General features: G+C 43.3%; 1 protein-coding gene and 1 long non-coding RNA gene across 4 annotated transcripts in view; one reads left to right on the forward strand and one right to left on the reverse strand.

Moving 5' to 3' along the window:
* Positions 1-1361: 1361 nt before the first annotated feature.
* LOC133626828 (uncharacterized) lies at positions 1362-13983 on the reverse strand. 2 transcript variants are annotated; one of them, XR_009819792.1, is made up of 5 exons: positions 13886-13983; positions 13060-13136; positions 8383-8451; positions 7999-8153; positions 1362-4594 (listed from the first exon to the last, which is right to left on the reverse strand). It is a non-coding gene; the product is annotated as an uncharacterized LOC133626828 (long non-coding RNA). The 2 variants fall into 2 exon arrangements; XR_009819793.1 differs by lacking the exons at positions 13060-13136; positions 13886-13983 and adding an exon at positions 8637-9539.
* MGLL (monoglyceride lipase) overlaps positions 13557-24238 on the forward strand; it is a 70186-nt gene continuing 59504 nt past the window's right edge. Inside the window, exons 1-2 of one of the 2 annotated variants that reach the window (XM_062008291.1) lie at positions 13557-13849; positions 14960-15098. In XM_062008291.1, the coding sequence (XP_061864275.1) occupies positions 14974-15098 (125 nt within the window). In that variant the 5' untranslated portion in view covers positions 13557-13849; positions 14960-14973. Of the gene's footprint in view, positions 13850-13876; positions 14382-14959; positions 15099-24238 lie in introns of those variants that run through there. The other variant, XM_010198859.2, reaches the window with a different exon arrangement.

The raw sequence follows: 24238 nt of genomic DNA on the forward strand, positions 1-24238 counted from the left end.
CCACATTAAGCAGGACACCCCGTCTTGCAGCGGGGCGACTGCTGGGCAGCTCTCAGCAGCACTTGCTAACGACACAAACGGAATAACACAGCAGTGGATCAGGCCCCCGATATTTTTGCTAGAATTAAAAGCTTTCTCTGCTGTAAGCCAAGCCAGTTTTCACCTTCTTTGTGTAATTAAGTCGTAATCCTTTCGTTCTGATATCATTATCTGTTGTCATGGTGACTTTAATTATAAAAAGAAATGGCTGAGAAGTGGGCGAAGACAAAAGTTTTTACTGAACTTTGTTAAGTTAATGGCAAAGGGAAGAAGATCTGTGGTAATACAACATATGGGTGATCTTTTAACACAGTGTATTTTAAAACAATGTTAAGAAGTAGGTGTCAGAAACAGAAGAGACATTTGATGTGAATGTATCAGTGTTTAGGAAATATGTGTTGAATTTAATGTTTTAGAACAATTTTTGCACTGCACCAACCATACAGCACATTCTGGCACTGTGCAAAGACATTCCTTTCTGGATCTCAGCTGCTACAGATTCACCTATTGGAAAAATATCCTCTTTTTAGGAAGAAGTCTGACCAGTTTCCAAGTGCGTTTTTCTGAGTACAGCCTTTGGGAACAGCTACACATTTGCAGTTCACTTGAAAGCAGAAAACTTGTTTTGATGGGCAGGTGTATGTGAATTGTCGATAGGTGAAGATACACCATGGTTTGCAGCAAACAGACCCACAATCCACAGCCAATTACAGCTGAACTTTAGGAGAGAACTACATCAGCTCATTTAAGCTCTGGGTAGTATCAGGACATGGGTTTTCTTTGTTGCCACTGAAACATTTAGACCAACCTGATGAACTAAATTCACTGCCTCCATCACTCTTGAACATAGAATCATAGAATCATTTTTGTTGGAAAAGACCTTTAAGAACATCAAGTCCAACCACTCACCTCACACTGCCAAGCCCATCACTAAACCATGTCCCTCAGCATCTCAGCTACACAGCTTTTAAATATGTCCAGGCACGGGGACTCCATCACATCCCTGGGCAGCCTGGGGCAGGGGCTGACAATCCTATCAAGGAAACAGTTTTTCCTAATCTCCAATCTAAACCCCCCCTGGAGCAACTTAAGGCCATTTCCTCTTGTCCCATCATTAATTATGGGGAAAAGAGACCAACTCCCACCTCACTACAGCCTCCTTTCAGGTAGCTGTAGACAGTGATCATGTCTCCTCTCAGCCTCCTCTCCTCCAGGATAAAGATCCCCCTGACTCTCTTACCTGCTCCCCATCAGACTTGTGCTCCAGATCCTTCTCCAGCTCCAAAGCCCATCTCTGGACACATTCCAGCACCTCAGTGTGTTTCTTGTAGTGAAGGGCTCAAAATTGAACACAATATTCAAGGTGCAGCCTCACCAGTGCCGAGTATGGAGAACCAATCACTGCCCTGGTCCTGCTGGCCACACTGTTCCTGATAAAAGCCAGAATGACATTGGCCTTCTTGGCCACCTGAGCTTACTGCTAGCCATGATAATTCTGTGGTTCTGCAGCTTTGCTGTGGCTCATTCTCCACTGATAAATGCAAAATTTTACACAGATGTGTCATTAAAAGGTGGTACAACATTGTAGCTCAGAAAAGAAGAGCCTCATGCTTGCTTGACTGAATGCCCCTTGGTGACTTCTCAGTGTGGCCACTGCTCTTCACTCCTCCCTGCTCAGGTATTCCCTGCAGCTTGTTGCCCTCTTGTCCTGAAGACTGAGACAGCCTCTGATCTGGGGACTAGTACCTTATATTTGCTTTACTTCCCACAAGTGAGTAGTTCTGGGATATCCCTCCACCCACTTGGCATCAGCCACACGTGGAAGTGCCTCCAAGCACCCTCTCACCTGAGCAGCTTTGGCACTCTCCTGCATGGGCATAGGGCCGGGGTGCATCCAGCCCCTGATGGGAGTTTGGACCACATCATGATCTGTATTATGTTAGGACCAATAATAATATTTTGGTTGTCATATCCATATGTACATTGCCAGTTTGGATACATAGGGAGAGAAAAAAATCAGAGAGGTTTTTAATTTAATCCTCTTATCTGTTTTCTTATGTTAGTCCAAATATAACATTGATAATTTTTTTCTTAGGGTGTTGACCTTTAGGGCAGACTGAGAGCAATCAGGAGCTCACCTGCACCCACCGGTCCTGGAGGACAGCACCCCTGCAGTCCCTCTGAATTGAAATCTCTTCCTGGCTCTGTCAACCTGATTCCCAGGTTGCCTGACAGATAATGCAGCATGCCAGCCCCCTGCTGCTTTTTCATTTAAATAAATGAGAAAGTTGGGGCTAAATTAACACTCCAGCAGAGGTAATAAGGACCAGCTCAGCAGCTGCCATGATGTATGCAAATTGCAGTTTCACACATTAGGAGCTAGATGTTGCTTAATTTGTAGGTCTTTCTATCTTTTAAATGAAAGCAAAAGAAAGCCCCCCAAGTCAACTGCTCACCACTGCTTCTAACTGCACCTACAGTCTCTCTTCTGGGGTTTCCCTCCTGATCCCCTGACAAGCAGTTATTAGTGAGTTGCACTGCACTGCTGGATGCTTTAAGGAAAAATATCTGCTGATTTCCAATGAGCACATGGCAGCTTTTTGCTATAAACAGAAACCTGGGGGGTTCTTTAGTGCTGCCCCACTCCATCTCAACACCCACCAGGTTTTTTTCCTGTGGTAATGAGACTGTAACAGTGCAAAGGAAGACCTGTGATAGCCACCAGTTAATCAGGCAGAAGGAATGGCCTGATAGGGGAGCATTTTTTCTCCTTTTAGATCAGCAGAGATGGGAATGGAGAGGCAAACAAACACTTAACTGGACAGGAGTTGTGGAAATGCCGTTCTGTATGTTTTAGCACATTTCAGTCTCACTAAGAAAATTATGGATGTTACTGTCTTAGGGTCAAAAAGATTTCCAAATGGACAGCAAACCTGAAAATCAGGAGAGGAAGGGCATATTCAAAATAGCAGAACTTGGGGCACTTATGGCCACAGAAAGTAGAAATAAAGTTTCCCAGGGTATGTACTGCAAGAGGAAACAGAATATTAAAAACATTCTAAATCAGATTTCAGCTGGCTCAGAAACGCTGCAGGTACAGTATATAAGCTTAAAAACTGCTCCAGCCTCACCCAGTCTTTCCCAAGTTTTATTCAGAAAGGCAGAGGTTTCATTTCCAAACAAATCCCATTCAAATAATTTTGGGGCTTGATTATTTTTCTGCTCTCCTCACCTGCATGGTCAGTCCTCAGCTACTGCCACAGGTCTTTGAATGCCTTTGGAGGAGATGCTCTTTCCTCTGCTTGGGTCATCAATTCCTTCAAGCTCAATTCCTGTTCCTGGATGTCACCTCCTTAGCCTTCACTCATCCCTTCCATAACTGAGAGACACCTTTGTGACCCTGGCATGTCAGTATTGTGGAAATAACACAAACATGCCCTGGCAAGTCATTATTTACCTACATGTGCTCAAACAACCATCACATGAAAATGTGAGTGAAAAAAAAAAAAGCCACAGTGAGTTTGTGGGCAAGAACCACTCGGACTATAACCAAAACAGTGGGGCTGAGAGTGCTTCCCAATTCCCAGAAGTGAATGCATACCCAGGCTGGTTTCCCTGATGAAGGTAGAGCTGGCATACACTTCTTCCCCACTGCTCTTACTGTTTCTGAAGGAAAGGAAACCTGAGCACTTGGAAGGGATGAGAGCTGCAGCCTGCTTTGAACTGAACAATCAGGGACAGGGATTGATGGAAAAGCCCCAGAGTGACTCCATCCTGCTGTCGGATGTAGTCTTGGCAAACTTGGGTGGTCTACTATTCAGGACACCAAAGCAGACCATAATTCTGCTGCTGTGACTTTATCTGTCACTCAGTACAAGTTCCTGCAACTCTCTGGTCTTTGTCATTGCTAAATGAGAGATGATGCATTCCTACCGGTTGGAGAGATTAGTATTCACTAAGCTGCAGGGCCCATGTGCCAACTGTGCAAACTGAGGATATCCAGGTTTGTGTATTACAGTAAATTTGGTATTTGCTGCAGCCTCCCACCCTGCTGCACAACTCTGCCCCTCAATATGCCTTAAACCTGCTTTCTTATGCAGTGGTTACAGTGAATGAATTCCCAAATACAAAGCAAACTAGGCATCACTTTTCTGACCAACAGATGCAATAATTGAGTGACATGAACATCTCCCATCATGGGCATGAGGCATCTGTCCCTGAAGTGGTGTGAAGATGATAGTTTGTACGTTTCCAGTCCTGAGAGGTGGCTTCTCTCTCCCATGCCCTGCTTCCCCAAATGTGGCTGGCATTTGTAGTGTAGTGCCACAGCTCCAACCCATATGATGAAACTATGTCCCAGAGGCAGGCAGGCAGCCTGAACTGTCTATCCATCCACAGGTGTCAAGGTGATGTGAAGCCAGATGGTGACAGGGAGCAAGGATGGACCACCTAGCAGGGCCTTATCAAATGGCACACATCCTGACTCAGGCGAGGCACCAGACATCTTCTTTCCCCACGTGATTTGAGTCTCCAGACTGTAGCTTTGTGAGTTTATCTGCAAGAGATCTCAAAAGTTAGCAGATAAAAACTTGGAAAGATCTGCAATAGTCACCCCTTCAATTACCCATCTACCATTGCCCGTAAACACGTAGCTGATTTTGCTCAAACCTTGCAACTATACATAGTGGTTTACTCTAGAGCAGCAGTATATCACAGAAAAGGAAATAGGAATTAGGATCCTTCAAAAAAAGGAAAATTTCTTCTACTTTGGTCCAGGAAAAAAGGAAGAAGAAATGTAGCATCTTCCAGGTTACACCCCATGTGGCAATCTTCCAAACCTCTTCCCATATGTTCCTAAGTGCTGAAAGCCCAAATGTTCCATATCTTGCTGCCAAATTCTCTGGCTCAGTCCCAACAGCTCTTACAATACAGTTGGGTATTGTCTAGTGAAAAAAAAAAATACCTCAGATTGATTATTAAAAATATATTTGATCTTCAGATAGATATGAATGGCTAAGGGATGCTGTGCTGAATGAATGGCTCACACTCACAGCTTTCAAAGCAGCAGAAAGATATCTTTCTGGCCTTCCTGAAGTTGCCCCTGAAATCCTCATTTGTTGCAGAGCATGGTGTTAAAGAAATCTGAAACTAGGGGCAGAGCTGGGGGCAGCCGAGACATGGCACAGAGCTGTACTGCCGGGGTGCAGCCTGTGGTACGTGTCTGAATCGGAGTGCAGAGGGAGGTTAAGGACTCAGGCAGACATTGATGGATTGGTTTCACCCGTCTCATTTCAGACTGAGCCCTACAACAGCAAAAGCTTGGAGTTTGTCCTTGTTTTAAACCAAAGCATAGACGGCTGCTGTAATCCCATCCCTGCAAGTGCTTCAGCCCTGAGTGCAGGTCTTGGGATGGGAATGAGGATACAGTCATTGCTCAGCATGTCTCATGCACATTTCACAGCACAGGAGGAAGAGATGCTCTGTGCACTCTGGCTCAGGTGTTGAATGTCACAGACTTCCCTCTGCTGTCCTCTTCCTCAAAACTCCCCAAGGTCTGGGAATGATGGGAGTATCATGCAAATACATGCAAGAGCTGTGTGTTTTCCTCCATGTCTGAAAGGGTAGCAACTCCAAAACTTAGATTTCCATTTTAAAAGTTACTGTAACTTCAGGGAAGATTCAGTAATGTATTAGGAAAAATCAACAAGTAAAAAGCATTAACACATGCTGGTTTCCAAGCTTAGTGCTGTGAACTGGAATGTTCCTATGTGCAGGAGTTCAGGAAGCCCCACCGACAGGTCTGTACCAGGAATTTGAATTGACATTACCAACCCACACAACTGCAGATGCTCGTGACTACAACGCATAAACAAAACCACAGATACCTCTCCTATGTGAGAATCAATGCCTGCAGCCAAGATATGATGGATATCTTGTGTTGGAGGAAACAGCATGAGAGTTGGAAGGCTGAACTCTTAAGATACCATAACTTTTGATGTTATTAGCATCATATGCTCTTAATATACAATAAATCTAATACAAGGGGTGTAAAAAGCCTTGAGGGTGGAAGATATCCATCTCTAGAGCACATGAGGGTCTGATAATCCTGAGATATAGCATTATCATCCTGCATAGGAAATACTTTTGTTACGGACACTCTGTCCCCTTTTTCACTGCAGTGCTCCCCATTTGACCTCCTCTTTTCCAAAGTGTGCTTCTGTGCTAATTATTACATGCATTAATTCAGATTAGGAGGAAAACCAGCAAGTGTGTTTTCCTGTACTAGAAGATATAATGTAAATTGTAGCAGATACTGCAAAAATTAAATAACTGAGAGGGAAAATTATGAACCAGATGCAAACAGTAATGGATGTGTTGCCTGGTACAGAATAAGTCCCATGTGAATTCATGGTACTGAGCACAGCTCGGCCTTAAGTTTGTTGGCCCTTTGGTGCTACGACAGTACATATACAGGAGAATGCTCCCAGAAGTGAGCAGTGTATTTAATGTAATGTTTCTGTAAGACACGAGGATCCTGCCTAACACCTATACCAGGATGGCAGAGTATCTGCTAGAGTTCTCTTGTTGTTCTAAATCATAATGCTTACTTTTTCTCCAACATCCATTTTGCACTAGGGATACTCTTTTATTTTCTCTAGTGCTACTCCTGATTTACATCAGTGTGAACAAGCGCAGAATCAGACCTCTGTTAAATAACTAATGCAGCTGTTTTGCTGAACCAGCTTCCTGGCTGGGAATGAATCCAGTCAGCTGTGGATAACAAACCCCAGTGATAGCCATTTCAAAGATTTCATACATTTTTTTTTCTTAATATTTGCAGAGTTACTTTTCTTACAAAATCTGTTAGGCAGATGTTAGGAAGTAATTACTGTACATGAATCAGAAAGAAAATGCACATCTTACACTGAACATGTGTGAGTCAAATGAGTAAAGAAACCAAAGATAAAACAAGAAAAAAAACCAAAATATATCTGAGCAGAATCTGACAGAATTTGCCACAGGGATTGTAAGGAAGAAAGAGCACAAAGCAAGCTCTCATGAGCCATACATTCACTGTACATCCAAAACAACAAGCCTACTTCCTTTTCTGGCAATAACACAATTATACTCACCATTCATGGATAGAAGATTAAATTAGTCCTGACTGGTCAGGTTTAGTTTTCACCAACATATAAGAACCTTTGAGGCACTGACATCAGTAACCAATGTGGTGGACAAAAGTAAAATGTTGCTACATACACCTTCATGCCAAAATATCCCAAAGTATCCCAAGATCACAGTGCACATAGATGTAAAAAGGGCTGCTCATATGAGCTAAAACTCTTGCATCTGTGTAAGGAATTACTGTATTTTTTATATATAAATACAATCAATCTTCAAATGATGATGGCTGTGGAAAAAGCATCCATGAGATTTAGATAGGAAGCAAAACTGAAGGGAAAATTCTGCCCTGAGGAAAGTGGTTATCCAGGCTGTGGGTTTGTCCAGGACACAATACTCCCTGCATTTGCAAATCTAGGTAACCTTTAACGATGGAAAAAGTTACTGCTTCAGTTGTTCACTGTGCTCTGATAGATAGATTGTGAGATGAGGTGGGAATTAATAATAGTACAACTAGGCAAACAAAATCAGGAGCATTAAGAATGGATTCTGCCCTCAGCTTGCCTCCAGCACTGAGCCCTGCTTCTCTCTGCCCTGATTTTCATTCCATTAAATAAAAATGTTAACCTTCCTTTCTGAAGTACCTTGAAAGCTCACGTTCAAAATACTAAATTAGAGTTACATGAATATCTCAGTAAGTCACAATAAGAATACTATGTGTCTTTTACAGTGCTTTCCATCACTGGCAGCTAATGCATATTACAGTCCAGGTTGGTATGATTAGCTTATATTGCAGTGTGGCTGGACGAACTGAGGCCAAGTTAAGAAATTACTCACCTGTACCACCAAAGCTCCCTTAAGATGCCTTTTAGGAGCATAAAGCACACCTCCAGATTGTGCCTATTTTCACACATAAAATCAATTTAGTCCAAAAAATAAATTGCACGTCAGTAACTATGGCTCTCTAAAATTCCTTCTCGGTGTTCATGAGCCTATAAACACCATAAAAAGAAATATTACAAAAGAAAGCTTTAAAATTACAAAAAAAAAGCCAGGATGTTGATTATTTCAAGTCTAAATTATAATATAAAGCCTCATTTTGAGAAATGCTAAGAAAGCATCGGGGTTGGGTGCATTTTAAAACAGCGTTTGTCATAAAAAATAAAGAGCTTGAACATTTGGGTTGCCAAGGCAGAAAGAAGCACCACAGACACATTTTACCCTTATGGGGATTCATCAAGGTTGTGCAGTGCAGCTGTTGTCTTCGGAAAAGAAAGTATCAGCCCCTGGCTGGAAGAAACAGAAACATAATTATGTTATGATGAGCTGGAAAACATGCAAAGAAAAATTGGAATGCAAAGCATGATAAATGATGCTTTGTCAATTGCAAAGCAGCAAGAAAACCAGGCGGCAAAATAATAACTCTTCTCCAGTCAATGCTTCCAGTTTGGCTACCAAAGCAGCACTCTAACCACCACAGAATAGCTGTATCTTTTGGCTGGATTATTTAGTCCTGATACAATGATGCTGGGTTTGTGAAGTGGATTATGCAGTCATCCTTCATAACTGAGGTGAGAAAAAGAACACTCAGATACTTCTCACAATTGGCACCACAATTCCACCTGGAGAAAAATACAATGTTGTCTTACTTTTATGCATATCAAAATTTAAAGGTTAGAACCTTTTATTTTAAGACACCTTTTAATTATGTTTTCTGCCATAAAAGCCCTGTTTCTACCAAGATGACCAACATGTTACCAACAGCCATGTGGTGTCACACAGTGCTGTCACAGCAAGATAGTGAATGCCGTCCCATAGCAGACACATTCATTTGTCTGTCCTCATAGTGACAAGGACAGGATTTCCCTTCAAGTGCTGCAGCAATGTGCTTGTCCAAGGTATAAACCACTGAGGTTTATTCTTGAGATGTGGGTGAAACCAGAGGGAAAATTGAACTAATTATGTACCAGCAGAGGAAACTTTTATTTAGAAAACAATCCTGGGCCACAGAGATAAAAAGGGACAAGAGTTGAAAGAAAACTTCTCATGATACAGGGGAAAATGATGTTTTAACTTTTTTTTTTAATAATCATGAGGAAGGGGAATTTGGCAGGGCCTTATATGTCATGCTGGCAAGCAGGGGGAAGATGTGGCCAGGCATTCTAGTGCTCCAGACCTGTACTATTCCCCTGAGATTTCTATAGACCAGGGGCTTGTGCACCTGAAAAAACCCACCAGTGAGCTGCTGTCTGCTGCACCCAGTGTGGATCAGCTCCCTTGCTGGGACACTGCTAAGATTACACAACCTCAGACTTTTATAAAAAACATATTTCTTCCCAAGGCAGAGTTATTCTCAAGAAGGGTTGTGGTAATAACTATCAATTTCCCCTCTGTAGACAAAACTTTAGGGCAGAGTTTCCACCTTTCATTTTGAATTTCCTACCTTTGGAGGATGCCTTTTATAGATTTGATACTGAGAGTGCCTCAGAATCTGGTATTAATATTCTTGTGGGATTTTTAATTTGAGAAAAAAAAGACATAAATGAACCAGCAAACAAAACACGGATTTCTTCTGTAATTAAAAACAACCAGCTCTCAAATTAGCATCTATGTAGGATGGGTCATCTTCTATATATCAGTTTAAAGGATTGAAACTTATATTCAAGAAGTATATTTTTAAGTGGGTATTTTTGGTCCTGTCAAATAAGGAGCACAGGCAAGACACTAATCACTTCACTCATAAAGCTACTGTTTGCAGTCACAGCTTTGTAAGCGACTTCTAATCACAGCATGATTTGCAGAATTTTTATTACCCACCAAAAAAAATTAGGACTATTTTTAACACTAATTCTTTTCATTTATATGGTAAAAAATGCTTTATTACTTGACTGTAGTTGGCATCTAAGGGTATTAAGCCACTTGTAGCTTAATCTAATAATTCTATTCCTGCTGATTAGGACAAGGGAAATAACTGATGGGCAACGAATCAGTGGAAGCCTGCAAAGAATTTCTACGTTATTCAGATATCCCTGTGCTAACCCTTCAACCTTTCTCCATTTCACTTGGCACTAATTTGTGAAGAGGTATGTGAGGCTGCAGAATTGCAGACCAGTGCCAAGATAAATTCCTCCTGATATTGTTAAGATTAACATCATTAAGATAATATTGTCCTTTAACATTTTCTTCCTCAATCCCGTTTGCCTGACACCAAATCTGTATTTCAGCTGCAAGATGTTAAATTAGGTATTTTAGAGGAAAACGAAAGCAGTTTATCCCAGCCCCCACTCTTATCTCACCCCCATACATGTCTTATTCAGGAGTACCAACAGGCAACCAAAGGCAGATTACACCAGCAAGTAAAGCTGAATGACTGCTCTCTGGCTAGGGATAAATTTTAAAAAAATAGCCAGAGAAGGGCAAATCCAAAATAATGACTCTAAACTGACAGCTTTAGTGGCATTGGCTTCTTTGCTTTCCACTTGATTTTAATTCTTCCTCTTCATGCTTCATCTCCCCCCGTTTCCCATGTGCTCTCTTGCTTGTGCTGTCTGTTGCTCTCTCCAGCTGCTCCCTGACTACTGCAACTTCCAGCATTTTTCTGTTGGAGCAGATTCTTCCATAACCACTCACTTCAATATTTTATTATTGCATCCTCCTCTATTATTTTCTTTTCCTCCTTCTTGTCAGCAAAAGTTGTCTTTGTGTTCCTGGTGAGTAGAATCCCAAATGGTTTAGAACCTAGACCCCATCAAATCCACTTCTCAAATAAAAATACCAGTTTGCAATTTAAGAGCATGGTATCATCAACCAGAGCAGAAGGATCTCATACAGTCTATTTACCTTTGCATGCCAACAGGATGTGATCCATTAAAAACTCATTTTGTGAATGAAAGCCTAATGACAAAGAAAATCCTGTCTCATTCCCTCACCCCACCAGCAGAATTACATGCCAGCTCGCTGTGCAATCTCCCATCCATCCTGCTCCCTCCCTCCTTGTCTATCTGATTCTCTCTCTCCCCTTGCTGTGCTAACAAGTTTTCATTATACATTTTCACTGTCACTCGGACAATTGTTTCTTTTCCTAAAATTTACCTTATTTGAGGCCATAATCCTCTTTCTCTACACTCCTGTGTGTACCTTGGGGGTGAATAGAGATGCTTAAACTAAGAAGGGCTCATCCTTTAATAAACCTACAAGGCTTAAGCAATTATTGAGCTGGTGTAAAGAATCACCAAATGTAATTCTGTTTTTTATTAAGAAGTTGATTTAGCTTAAACTGTATTTCCAAAATGTATTTTACCCCACTGAGACAAGAGAAGACGTTACAGTCTCATAAATACTGCATGCTCAGACATCTCTCTGATTTCTCACAGGGAGCTAGTATGCAATAATTGCTCTGCTAAAGCCCTGTGTGGTGTTTGGGCATCAGCTAGGTGAATTCTTCAGGCCCAACCCAGTTTTCTCAGGTGGCTTTTCATTCACAGATTAAACTCCATAAAATAATATGGTAACTAGTCAGCAGTTGTTTCTCATTCATTTTTATGCTATTACCATGAAATGGAGGAGAGTGTGCTACCTATGAGAACAAACATCCTCAAATTCAGGGAGGATGGGAGTAAAGGCAGGAGGGGTTGTCAGATCCTGTGCTCCTGTGTAATGGTGGGATTCTGCGCCTGGCAGAGAGTGTAGGTTGGACCCCAGTCCTGCTGCCTCCAATACTAGCTACACAGAGGTTAGCAGGGTATCCAGGGAATCCTGTATCTGGACTGACCAGGACAGGCTGTCAAAGACAGGATCTCACCCTTGTGTACCAACAAAGGTCATTTTCTTTGAGATGCTATTTTTAGCCTGCATTTTAGAATGCAATTTTTTCCCCTTGTCTCCTTCCACCTCTCTGTGGCCCTGGGAACTTGGATATTCCCAGCACCACAGTGGGAGAGGAGCCTGTTCCTGGCATCAGGTTTCATGGATGGCTGTAGGGAAGCAGTAAAGTGTTCCTGGGAGATAAACTGTGAGCAGGGGAAGAGATTTCTTTCCTTCTTTCTTTTCTTCCTAATCCAGTTATTATCTGATCTGTATCCATTAAATACATATATATGCCTTTGCTTCTTCCAGCTCTAGAGCTGTCTTGTGATAACTCTTTAATTCCTCTGATCCTTGCTCAGGCAGTAGCTGGCCTAGTAAATTATATACCTCCAAGTATAGCTCCTGGGGCTCTGGCTAAGACCCCATCTGACCTAAACCTTGGTCACTATAAACAACTCTAAACGTTGGGGTTTTTTAAACAACAGCAGTTACAGCAATACCTAACTTTGGTTTTGCCATTTATAACTAAACACCACCACCCTCCTTAGGGCATTAAATATAAATGACACTGAGAGAGGCAAAAATCTGGGGTTTATTCCCTTTTTACTTTTATATGGGTCATCTCTGAGGTTTAGCATTTCTTGCTGTTAGCATAGATTCTTTTCCTCAGCCTTTGTGCCTGGGTTTGGACTCAATAAACATATTACTTAGCTTTAAAATATATTGTTAATAGCTGCTTCTTCTTAAAACAGCCTGAGACCTCTAAATATATATATAGGCATGTATCCTGATGAAACATAAAAGTCCTGAGTCCGTGTCCTTAATATAAACAATTTAGAAGTGCTCAATTAATGCTAAGCACTTACCAGTATTAAATGACAAAACTCAGTATCATGCCTTAAGGCTGGAAGCTATTTTAACTCCGGGGAGCCTAGCTGTGACCATTTTTATAAGCAAGTATCATATACCATCAAACAGATCTCTCATTACACAGTTGCAACATATGTATTGCATAGAATCTACAGTGATTAGGTGCACTAGTAGATTATATGTGAGTATAAATTACAGACTGTAGTTATAAATTGCCTTTACCATGAGGAAAGGGCTTCAGGAGCTCCTCTGAACTCGTATTTAAAAGAACTCAAATCTTTCCGGCGTGGCTTCCAAGCCTGAAAATGCAAACAGTCAAGTTTGGATTCGGAACTACAAATAGCGGCGAAGCCCAGGAGACAGCACGGCTTCATCGCCGCCCCTCTCCGCATCCAGCGTTATCAAAGCCATCCAGGCAACCTGGGCGTCACTCGCGGCCACCCAAGCCCGCCGGCAGTCAGCTGAGCGGCCACTCCTACTGCGAGCGCCCGGCGCTCGGCTCTGACAGCCGGTGCTGCGGGCGGCCCCGCGGCTCCCAGCTCCCCGCGGCTCCCGCTCCCCGCCGCCGCCGCCCGAACGCTGCGGGGAGCTCGCCCGGCGAGGACCTCCCCTCCCCGCTGCCGGGGGCACGGCAGGGCTCGCCCCCGCCCGCGGGCACCGCTGCTCGCCCGGTCCGTGCCCGTCCCGGAGGGGCGGGGGCAGCCGCAGCCGCCTCCCCGCCCGCCCCTCCGCCGCTGCGCACCGTGCGGGAGCCGCCCGGGCTCGGCCCCGCGGGGGAGGCGGCTGTGGTGCTCCGGCGGGAGGATGCGTGTGCGGGGCTTGCGACCCGGGATCGCGTCGCTGCTTGGATCCTCCTCTCTCCTCCTCCTGCCCTCCTCCCTCCCGCTCCCCGCCTGGCAGCGAGGGGTCGGGGAAGTTGTGCTTACACGCGAGATGGCTTCGCAGCGGGGATCGCTTTGAGAAAAAGGTCTCCCCCTCCCTCGCCTCCCCCCGTCGCCGTGGCCTCCGAACAGTAAGTGGCAGGAAGGAAGTAAAAGTTGCAAACAACCTGCAGCGGCAGGAACTTTCTGAGCTGCTCCAGCTGCATGTGTTCAAGGTGCCTTTGATGTGTGTGCAGCAGCTTCTGGAAAGTGGACTGCAGCTTTCCCACTCGTCAGCCCTCCCTCTCCCCCACCCTTCCCAACCTCCCCTCCCACCACCGCCACTTCAGCCCACACACGCAATTTGTTTGAGAAGGAGGAAAAAAAAAAAAGAGGGGGAAAAAAAAAAAAAGGTGATGAAATGAACGAGAAGTGGTGAATTACCCAAGCGACTTTCCTCAAAGAGCGAGCGAGCCGGGAAGAGGAGCCGCGGCCAGCCCTGCACAGCCCGCCCGGCGCGCCGGAGCTGCCCGGGAGGGACCCAGCGGGGTCCGTGGGGGCTGCGAGCTTGGCGGAGTGCGAATGCACCTCCGCGGCGAGATGCAAAAAGCCTCTTCTGCTTGCATTTGACTTGCGATGCTGGCTCCTCACTAGAATGCAAACCCTTGCACAGGATGAAAACAGGTTTGTTGCAAATTCGCCTGGAAATGTTTCGTTCCCCACCGCCGCCACCTTCCTGTCTGAGATGTCAGAGAAGATCTTAATGATGGCACGGTGGCAGATACCTCTGCTGCATACCCTCTGCTGTTCTTTGGAGATGTAAAGGCAGAGATAAATCTTTATGCAGCTATCTTGTCATATCTGTAGCGGTTGCTGCACAATCTGCACTTGATTGCAGCTGAAATACTCTTTTTAGGATCCGTTTCACAAAATGATACAAAATAAACACAGATGGGAGAAGTGGGGGAGAGAAAGCTGTAATGAAGTAGTGATGGTGGATTTGATCTTCCCTCCTTCCCCCCCTCCTCCAGTGCCCTCCCCCAAAATGTGAGCCACTTCTGAACACAAAATGCTACATTTCTCTTTTAAAGCAGTAAAGATTTGGGGTGGCTTTATGGCTGGGGTTTTGGAAGGAGACTTCTATGAGTGGTGCCTGCCTTACTGACTGACTTTCTTGAATGTCTGTGGCTACCAAGCCTGTCAGCCTCTATCTTGCCATCACCTGTTTCAAAGTATGTCTTGTTTCTTCCAACACCTTGCAGGTCATTCTTCCAGAATGCCAGAGGAAAGTTCGCCAAAGCGGAGTCCTCAAAACATCCCATACAAGGACCTGCCCCATATCATCAATGCTGATGGGCAGTATCTCTTCTGCAGGTATTGGAAGCCAGCAGCAAATCCCAGGTGAGCACTTTCAAGCAAATGTCTTTTTTTACTATCAGTAAGACTCCATTCGTGTAATTATTATTTATAGCTTGTCTGACTTTACAGGGCTGTGTGCATGGAGCTCTACAGAGCCACTGAGAGAGATTTCTCTCATCTCAGAGCCCTACTCTAAAGACTTTTTTTTTTCTCCAAACATTTATTCCTTCAAGTTGGCCTTACAGATGTAAGATGTGGAGTTCCTCTCATTTCATGCCTTAGTTGACAGGTTGGTGTGCTGCCGAGTGGCACATACAGGTGGCTGATGACTGTCAGCAATAAACAACTGTCATGAAACTTCCAGCACAGGCAGTCAGGGAGGGATGGGGCACAGGCTTAGGGATGGTTACTTTTTCTGGTTTTCTTGGTGTCAACAAATTGAACATCAGCATGTGACTTCAGTTTCAACAGGAGTAGCTGAAATCTTGGGGCAACGGGAAGAGTATGATGTGACTGGATTGTTTTTAGACTGGGGGTTTTAAAAACTTACTTACAGTTAGTGAATGATTTAGGGACCTCTTTCACTGGCAACTCTGATTTCAAAACTGACCTCAGTAATGACCATGGACAAGGAACCAGACAGGGAAATTCTTATAATGTTTTTGTTGTAGTTTAAACAATCCCTTTACTGTCGTAGCTTCCCATGTTGGTTGTGTGCTGATTATAGAAAGCTGTGTTATAAGCATAGTTACGACCTTTCTTCTTCCTCCCAGTATCTGCTGGCTTGGCATGTATTTATGTCACCATTAGTTATATATGTAGCTACTTCATAAAAATCTGGATATTGTTTTGCTATTTTCTGTAAGCCAACAGGAAAAGCTATGTCAGTTATATACGGCTAGAAAACAGTCACAGGAAAAAGTTGTTCAAGCTGTAGTAGGGAGTTAAACTTTTTCCATAATCACCCAAAAGGTTAGACATCCTCCTGTGTCCAAATCAGCCTGCAACTGCACTGAGAGATGGATACGGGTCCAAGTTAGTTGGCTGTGGGTTTATGCCACCAAAGGGGCAATGAAAATCCCACGGGAGGTGGGGAAGCCCAAAGTGCACTGTCTCCAGGGGGGAGGACTGTAGCTTCATTGCACTGGTGGGCTGTAGAACGTGCATCTTGGTTTAAGATCACCCTGATCCACAGAGCATTTTATGCTAACTGTCTCTCAGAAACAAGGAGGGAAGTTTTTGACACTGATGTTTTAGTAGTTTTTGCCTCAACTTGAAGATTTCCTCCACAGAAAAAAAAAGAAAGCTATCAAAACAAGCTTCCAGTGTGAAACGAGGCTGTCTTGTATTATAATGCTAATTAATCATTAACTGCCCACAACCTTCTTCACGCAGTTGTGGAATTGCTTTCTTCTTTCATATTTAATTTCTCAGCAAATTAGTAGTGAGTGGATGAGTCTTTGATCTAGAAATGAAAGGATGATAAAGAGCTGAGAGTTAAATCTTGGCATCCAAGTTCTCCAAGTAGTTAATTTTTTTAGGGCACTGTGCACTAAGCAGTTAATTGAGAGTGAGCTTGCCCTAGTTTTGTGACAACAAAAGTGGATGGGATCAGTGTTGCTCATTTACAAGTGGTTCTTAAGTGTGTAGGTGCGTATGTGTGTTTGCATTTGCGTGTTTGTGTATAAGGAGAGGATGTACTGTTTATTATTAGCTCTTTTTGCATTGTTATGTATGAGAAAGATGGTAAGTGACTGAATAACAAGTTAGTGCCTGGATGCTACAGTCAAGAATTCTCTTGAAGTGCTTTGATAGGCAAACCAAAAATACATTTTTTTCCCCCTTCTCACTTCTCGTAAGTAGTTCAGATTTTTCTGCTTCAGATATGGAAGCTCAGCAACTTTCATCTAATTTTAAATGTTTAGCAAAAGTGATCTCTCTATATATGTCTGCATAGGGAGAGAAAGAGAAACCTTGGGGGACTTTTACAGACCTGTTACGATTTATTCTGTTTCACATATTGAAGGCGATTCTTTCACTGCTCGGAACTCAATTGTTGATTTGGGTTCAAATCTTTAACGCTAATGAATGACGCTATAACTGTCAACGGTGGGATCCTTCATTGACCCATTATGCATCTAATCCCAGCTAGGGCTGAAGAAATACCTCTTCACTGCAAATGCCCAGAGGTTATCATTGACTTGTCTCCTATTAGAATAGAACTTCTCATCCTTGATCCCTCCCCCAGGGATGGGGGAAAATGGGATAGCTGCCAAAGGAAAAATTAGAAGTAGCCCTAGCCTGGGGTTGAAGAGGAAACAATGGCTAGACAGCCTCTGAGAGTGGGGCTGTCCACAGACATTGCCCCTTGGAGCTGGTTCTTCTCTTTTCTCTCCTCAAACAGACCCACCAAGTTGGAGAAGGGCTATGGCAGACTCATGCCCTGTAGCATATTTTCTTTAAAAACCCGATTTGTCAGCAAGATGGGGAAATTTTGTGAGGTGCTTTTGCTTCATGCTCACAAATATCCCGGCTCTGATCCTGTGTGGTGTTGGTCTGACTGATCAGCCCATACTGGTGCACATATGGAAGCTTTGTTGTAAGTGCCACGGAGGCCAAGGTTGTCCTGTGAGTGAAAGGCACCTATTGTGAGTTCCTCAGCAGGATCCGCTTTGTTCCGAAGAGGGATTTAGGTGATTACTTCACAGGAAGCTGACACACAAAGGCACTCAGATGTCATCATGATTAGATGGGGTAGATAGAGTAGGTAGTAATGGGGCTAAGGAAGGAGAGCGACAGTGTTTTCCACTTGTTTTTCCAATGGGAAGTCACTCCAGAGCTGGGGACTGAGCATCTTCTGCTGCTGTTTGCTAGCAGCAATGCAGGTGCCACTTCCCTGGCCAGCGGCCCTGCAAGCTGCCCAACTTGTTGAGCCAGTTTCACCTTAAGTTGTAATTAAAAAGTCTTGTTGAATGCAGCAGGGAAGAAAAAGCAGTATGTTCTGGTGTCATTTTCATGTACTGTGCCAACAGCAGGATTCCTGGAGCATGAAAGCAAGTAACTCTTTGGCACCAAATGCTTGCTAGGGAGGGCAAAGCTTAAGGTCTGGGCAAGGGCATTATCAAGACCACGTATTGTTGTTTGGAGAATTGTTAGTACCAAAGCAGGTTGATTGCACACCTGTAACATATCCCAGTAGCCTACAAAATCTTACTTAATGGGAAAGAAGCCTTTGTGTAAACAAAACTAATAGCTACACGCAAGTTTAAAATGTCTGCCACCACCCTGAGCAGTCTGAGTCAAAATATGCGGTAATAGGAGGTGAGGAATTAAGAAACCGTGCTCTATTCCCAGCTCTCAGACAACACTGCTAAGAATAGAGGTGGGATGAGGAAGAGGAAGGAAAGCTGGGAGGAGAAGTCAAGACATTTCCTTTGAGGCCCCTAAAGGGCTTGGAGAAGATCAGAGATGACCTTCTTTTCCTCTCTTTCTGTATCCCTGTAGCCTTTTCTGGGCACTTTAGCTGTTACTGCCTAGATAAGCACAAACAGTTTGTTCTGGGGCACTTTCTGCCCCTCTGCTTGACCTTAAATAAACCCTGCGAGACCCAGAGGGGTTTTTTCAAAGCTGCTAATAACCTGCAGCCACCACTGACTTATAGGTAATGTGATGCTCAACTCTTTCACTGTAGATCAGCCACTCTAGGTTGGACAATTGAAGCTTGAGACACTTGAAGTTAGAGGATGCTTTTGAAAATGTTGGTTCCAGACGTCCTTGTATCTGAGTTTCTTCATCTATCAAACAGAAACCATTATTTGGCTAGTTAGCATGATGCCTGTACACCTCTAGGTGTACTAAGATGGTGTTCAGCAACTGAAGTAGTCTGCCTGATGAGACTGCTTGAAGCTGAGACACTTATGGTTCACATATATGTCCTGGTCAATTAAAATGGGTTGGTTCAACTTTTGGCATCGTGACCATGGTTTAAATGAACAGAGTTGCAATTGTCTGAGTAAACGGTGGCTTTCTAGGAGTTCTTTCAGTTCTACACCTGACAAGTGTGATTAAAAATACAGAATTAAACCAAAATAAAGAACCCATTTTTCTTTTTACTTTAAAAATTTGGTTTACTCTTTGAAAAGAATGCCTGTCATTCATTCTGACTTGTTAGCAACCAGAGGCCAAGACAATAAGGAGAAAATCTATTTCTCTTCCCCGAGGACTTTGCAGAAACGTCTGTGGTGCAGAAATACAACCTGCCTTTGTATTTGAACTGGCCCTTATATTGTGAATATTGCTTGCTGATTTTGGCACCTCATTACTGGCATTTCCAGAAGAACAGCACAGCTCCCAGCATGAGCAGATGACAAAGTTGAATTTGACTTTTCGGACCCTTCCAAAATGATTAAATAAATAAATAAACCAAAGTGAAGTCAAAGCAAAGAGAATTCAGTCACTAATTATAATGCCTTTAGTTATACTGTGTGGTGTTAGTCTGTAGAAATACTTCAAGGAATTTCTAATTCAGTGTCACTCCTGAGGAACACTTTTGTTTGTACTAATGAGGTCAACTTCAAACTAACACACAAGGGCCAAATTTGTGCGGTGCAAAGTGACTTACGTTGGCACAGTTTGTCTTAGGATGAATTCAGCTCCCTCTTTGTGTCTGATCACACCGTGCACAGCACAAAGGGGAAATAACAATTATCATTGTCAAATCAACATTCCAAGCTTTGCTTGCTGTATTGCTATTGCCCGAGTTTCTAAAGCTTCCCCCTTCTATTCATCAGCCATGTATGTGTTCCTTTAATGCCTATGTGCTCTTTGCTCCATGTGACTGTCTCATTCACAGTGAATGGGAGCATCCTTTTATGATTTCTTATGCATTTCCAGAGGATGGGCAAATTAGCAAACCAGCTTCACATAAGAGGGACTCTGACAGACAGGGGAGCAGCTTTGGTTCCTGCTGTAGATATTTCCAACAGGCTTTTTTAGTGGGATCAATTTTTTCAGTCCCCACAGGAATGTTCAACAGAAGCGAATCTGCCTTTTATGCCACAGAACCCAAGGAAAAAGGCAAATAACGAAGGGAATGACAATTAAAATAATAACAATTAATCTGTCCCTTTTGCTCATTACCCTGTTAGAATCAACATATCAGGGTTCCAGATGCAAGAGCACATTACTTCACTAGCACAGAAATATGTAGGTCTAAACAAAACAATAAAACCAGCTGCACATAGTTCCTTGCCTCAGTTTCTTCAACACTCTTGAACATTCCTTGGGAACACACAGCAGTTCTTTTAGATCACCATGAATACATCTACAATGGGAGTTGGCTGGTATAGTTGTGCTGGCTAGAAGAGGGTATTTTTTCTAGATATCTGTTACAGAGGAGTTGGCCAGTGTTTTCTTGCAAGTTCCCTTCAAGCTGCTGTGGCTTTGTGCTTTTCAGAGGCAAGGCAAACATCTGATCTCTTTGTTCTTCTGGGGAAATTGTATTGTTCTACGAGCTGTCCCTGCAGACACATTTGGCTGAGCTGCCTTCCCTAGGTTCAGGCTTGCCATTGTCCTAATGTGCTTCCACTTGAATGGAAGCCATCAGTATTTTATACCTCCCATTGTCCTTTATTCAAGAGATGTGATACAACTCTGATAGCAAATGGCTGATTCTCCGAAGTATCCAAGGAGATAGTATTGCATCCTACCTATGAGATTGCTTAAGACACACTTAGGCAGGTATCTCACCTCATCACACCCCGGTTCTGTCCTTTATACCCATACATCCCTGCCCTGTACTCTACCAGTACAGACATTCAGACACTCTATTGATATGGCTTGTTATCCTATGGGAAGGAAATTAGCAGCACCAGAGTGAAGTAAAGATTTTCAACATCATTAAAAGTGTCTCTGTCCTGAGGTTTCTTCTCTCAGAGCAATAAAATATCACTTACGTTAGCGAGAAGTACTGGTATAGCAATCCTAAATACCAACCCTGCGCTAGTTCCAGCCATAAGCATCTTCTAAAGCAACCAGACCTTGGGGGGGCACTGAGTGGTAGTGTTAGGAAGCCATGTCAAAGCTGACCAGGCTCACTGTCCAGACAGAGGTACCAAGGTGTGGCCTTGGGGACAGGAAGGGAATGGCCAGTGGAAGTAGTCCTGGTCTCCAGAGCACTCCAGTCAGATTTGCCTGCTTCCAAGCATGCTCCTACAAGCTGTCCACATCAGCTCAGGGAAGGAGAGAGAGGGTGGCTATTAGAATGTGCTCTCCTTGGGGAGATATTTGTTTCTCCTAGACAAATGCAGTATTTTTGTATCCAAAGGGTTTAATTGATTTTGCAGTAGTGGCCATGTAGCCGTTTTTTGATGTCCCAAGACCTTCAGCAACACCCAACTTCTTGAGTTCTTCTACTGGAATGAGAGAGACTCTACTTCTGCCTGACAGGCACTTGCTCTCCAGCCAGAAGCTATCTTTATTTCTGTTTGGCAGGCATTCACTTGATGATGGAAGCCTCTAAATCCCCCTGTACTAAGTGATGGCAAAGGCAGTTTACTAGACCTGGACAATTTAATGTCAGAAAATAGAATAAAGAAGTCAATGAGGAGCAGAGAACAGGCAAAACACGTGGTCAAGACAATCATTAGGCAGTGACACAATGTCCAGTGATTTACAGAATCAGACCCTTAATTTCTCTGTGCTTTTATTTCCTCATCTAAAATTGGGTGTAATCATCCAGGCAAGTGATATAAATTGGGTCCGGAGTCTTTACATGCAAGTTGCAAGAGAAAGGAAGTTATTCCTTGAGGTTTTGCTGATTGAAGAGTGCTTAATATTTGAAGAGGGATTTAAAAAAATCTGCTAAGTGATACATCAGTTATTCTCTGCTGTTCAGCTGCAAGTAAATTGTATCAGCAGCAATCCGTTAAAAGAAAGAAAAAGAGGAAAAAAAAGAGAAACAAAATATTGATAACTGGGCTGAGGCCAAACATCCAGCAGTAATGGTGTAGTAAACATTTGCTCCAGTATTGTGTATGGATGGGTAAGGAGAAGAGGTACAGACTACTATAGATTTGGTAGACAAGAAAGAGTACTGGTCTTTTTCAGCCATCTATCTGACCTATGATAAAAAGAGCTTGCTCTCGTTGTTTTCTTTGTTCCTTGCTCAAGCTTGAAGCTTGCAGCCTAAGGGAACAAAACTTAAATCTTTGTCCTTTTTTTAGAACAGAAGTTGTTTTAACTTGCTGTGGGTGTCAGCAGGTTAGCTAGTTCACCAGCTGGTAAGATGAGCTTATTTTTATAATTTTTCAACATATTTTTTTACTTTTATGTTTCAAAACTGCCTCAGCGAGGTTTCAAATCCAACTGTCACATTCCAGAGACCTGCAGTGGCTTCATTTGCTGAGCTAAAGGCAAGAGGAGTGGTGAGGAAGCAGTAAGTAATTAAATTGCTGTAGCGATAACATCTAACTGACTTGATGGTTGAGCTTTTTCTTTGCTTTTTCAATTTTGTGTGAGAGTTAGTCTACAATATTTGGAGTATTAAAACCTCTATTCCGACCAGCATTCGTAATCTCTATTCATAAAAAGGATATTGAAACATTTAGTCGTCCTCTGGCCCTCTAGAAGTGATTTTAGCAAGGAGCACCAAGCTTCTCAGCCCAGGTTGTCCTGAAAATGCACAGGTCATCTCTCTGACATTATTAGCTGCCCATAAGATCATTAGGACATAAAGCTTTTTTCTTTCCAGGTTCACTGTGGCCCCATGCACGTAGCACAGGGCTGGAGCTCGGAGAACCCATGGTGACATTTTGACTCTGCTGTTTAAACTCCAGATGATTGCTGTAAGGTTAGAGTTTGCCTGATGCTGTGTGTCCATCCTTGCCTTTAGCATGCTGTGTTGCTGTAGGAAAGGCTTTTTACCTATTGCACTCCAGTTCACAAGGCAGTGTGAGGAAGAATTGATCTTTTCCTGGGACAGGGTAATGGATCAGGGGGCCTCTTGAGGTCCCATTTATCTCTGCCTTGTGTGAAGGAGCCTGGTTGCACCCTCTGTAAAGCATTTTGGGTTTTGTGGATGAGCAGCCTTGTACAAAAGCCAGCTGTTGTTGTTATTTATGCTGTTTATTTACTGGGGGTATTTCTTGTATCTGGGGAATGGGAAATAAAACCAAATCATCAGAATCACTTTGTTTATGTTTCATTTCACTTTCAATGCTCAGGGAATGCTGATTTGTTAAATGGGACTCCTTCATTGGAAACCCCTAGTTTTGTGTAGTCATGGGAAACCTCGTATCATTCCCCCACACAGGTGTACATTTCTCTTTTGAAGCACCATTTACGGGCTCTGACCATCAAAGGTTTGTTTCCTGCTGTGCATGTTCTCCTCTTGCTTTAGGAGAGATGGTGGGATCCCTCAGCACAGCTAAATGCAGCATCATGGCTTGTTTACATGTTGCTAAGCCCAGAATATTTTCAGATATGCCCCTATTCAGGCAGCTTGCAGCTCCAGGTGGACTTGTGCTTGACTACCTTGTGCTCCTGCCAGATCTCAGGTACCACGGAGGGCATGGACATGGATGCTCCTGAGTCCCATCTCTGTCTCACAGCTACAGAACTCAGGTCTCTCTTCCTCCCCATCTCCCACATGGCGCATGCAATAGTTCAGCCCTCATCTGGGAGCTCTGTGTCCAAAGCTGTCAGTAGCCCCAGTGTTGCACTGCAGTGATACAGCTGATGAAGCTCTGCCCGTTCCCAGTGTAGGCTATGACAGATGCACCTCTCTCATGTGATCCAACAAATGGTGTCTTGTAAGTTGGCAGAAGAGAAACTCATGAAGAGAGACAAATCATCTTTCCTCCTGCTAGCTCAGACATCAGCTATGACTCTTTCTTTGCTGGCAGTTGGAGGAGTTGGAGCTGGCCCAGCAGTGGCAGGGTTAATAACTGTGGTATTGAAAGTATTTGCTCTTGATATTGCTGAGGCTTTTTAAAATTGGTCAGAAATATGTGGTACTTCTCAGTTTCTGGAGAAATGCTCCACATAAAACGCAACGTTCCTGTAGCAGAATAACAGCTTGTGGTTTAAATAAATGTTATTTCTGCTCTGCTGTAGGTGTACATGTGTGTTTTGGTTCAGTGACTGCCAGATACTGTAAATGAGTATTGATTTCCTTTTCTAAT

This window comes from Colius striatus, chromosome 15 (assembly GCF_028858725.1).
Source record: "Colius striatus isolate bColStr4 chromosome 15, bColStr4.1.hap1, whole genome shotgun sequence".
Lineage (NCBI taxonomy): Eukaryota > Metazoa > Chordata > Aves > Coliiformes > Coliidae > Colius > Colius striatus.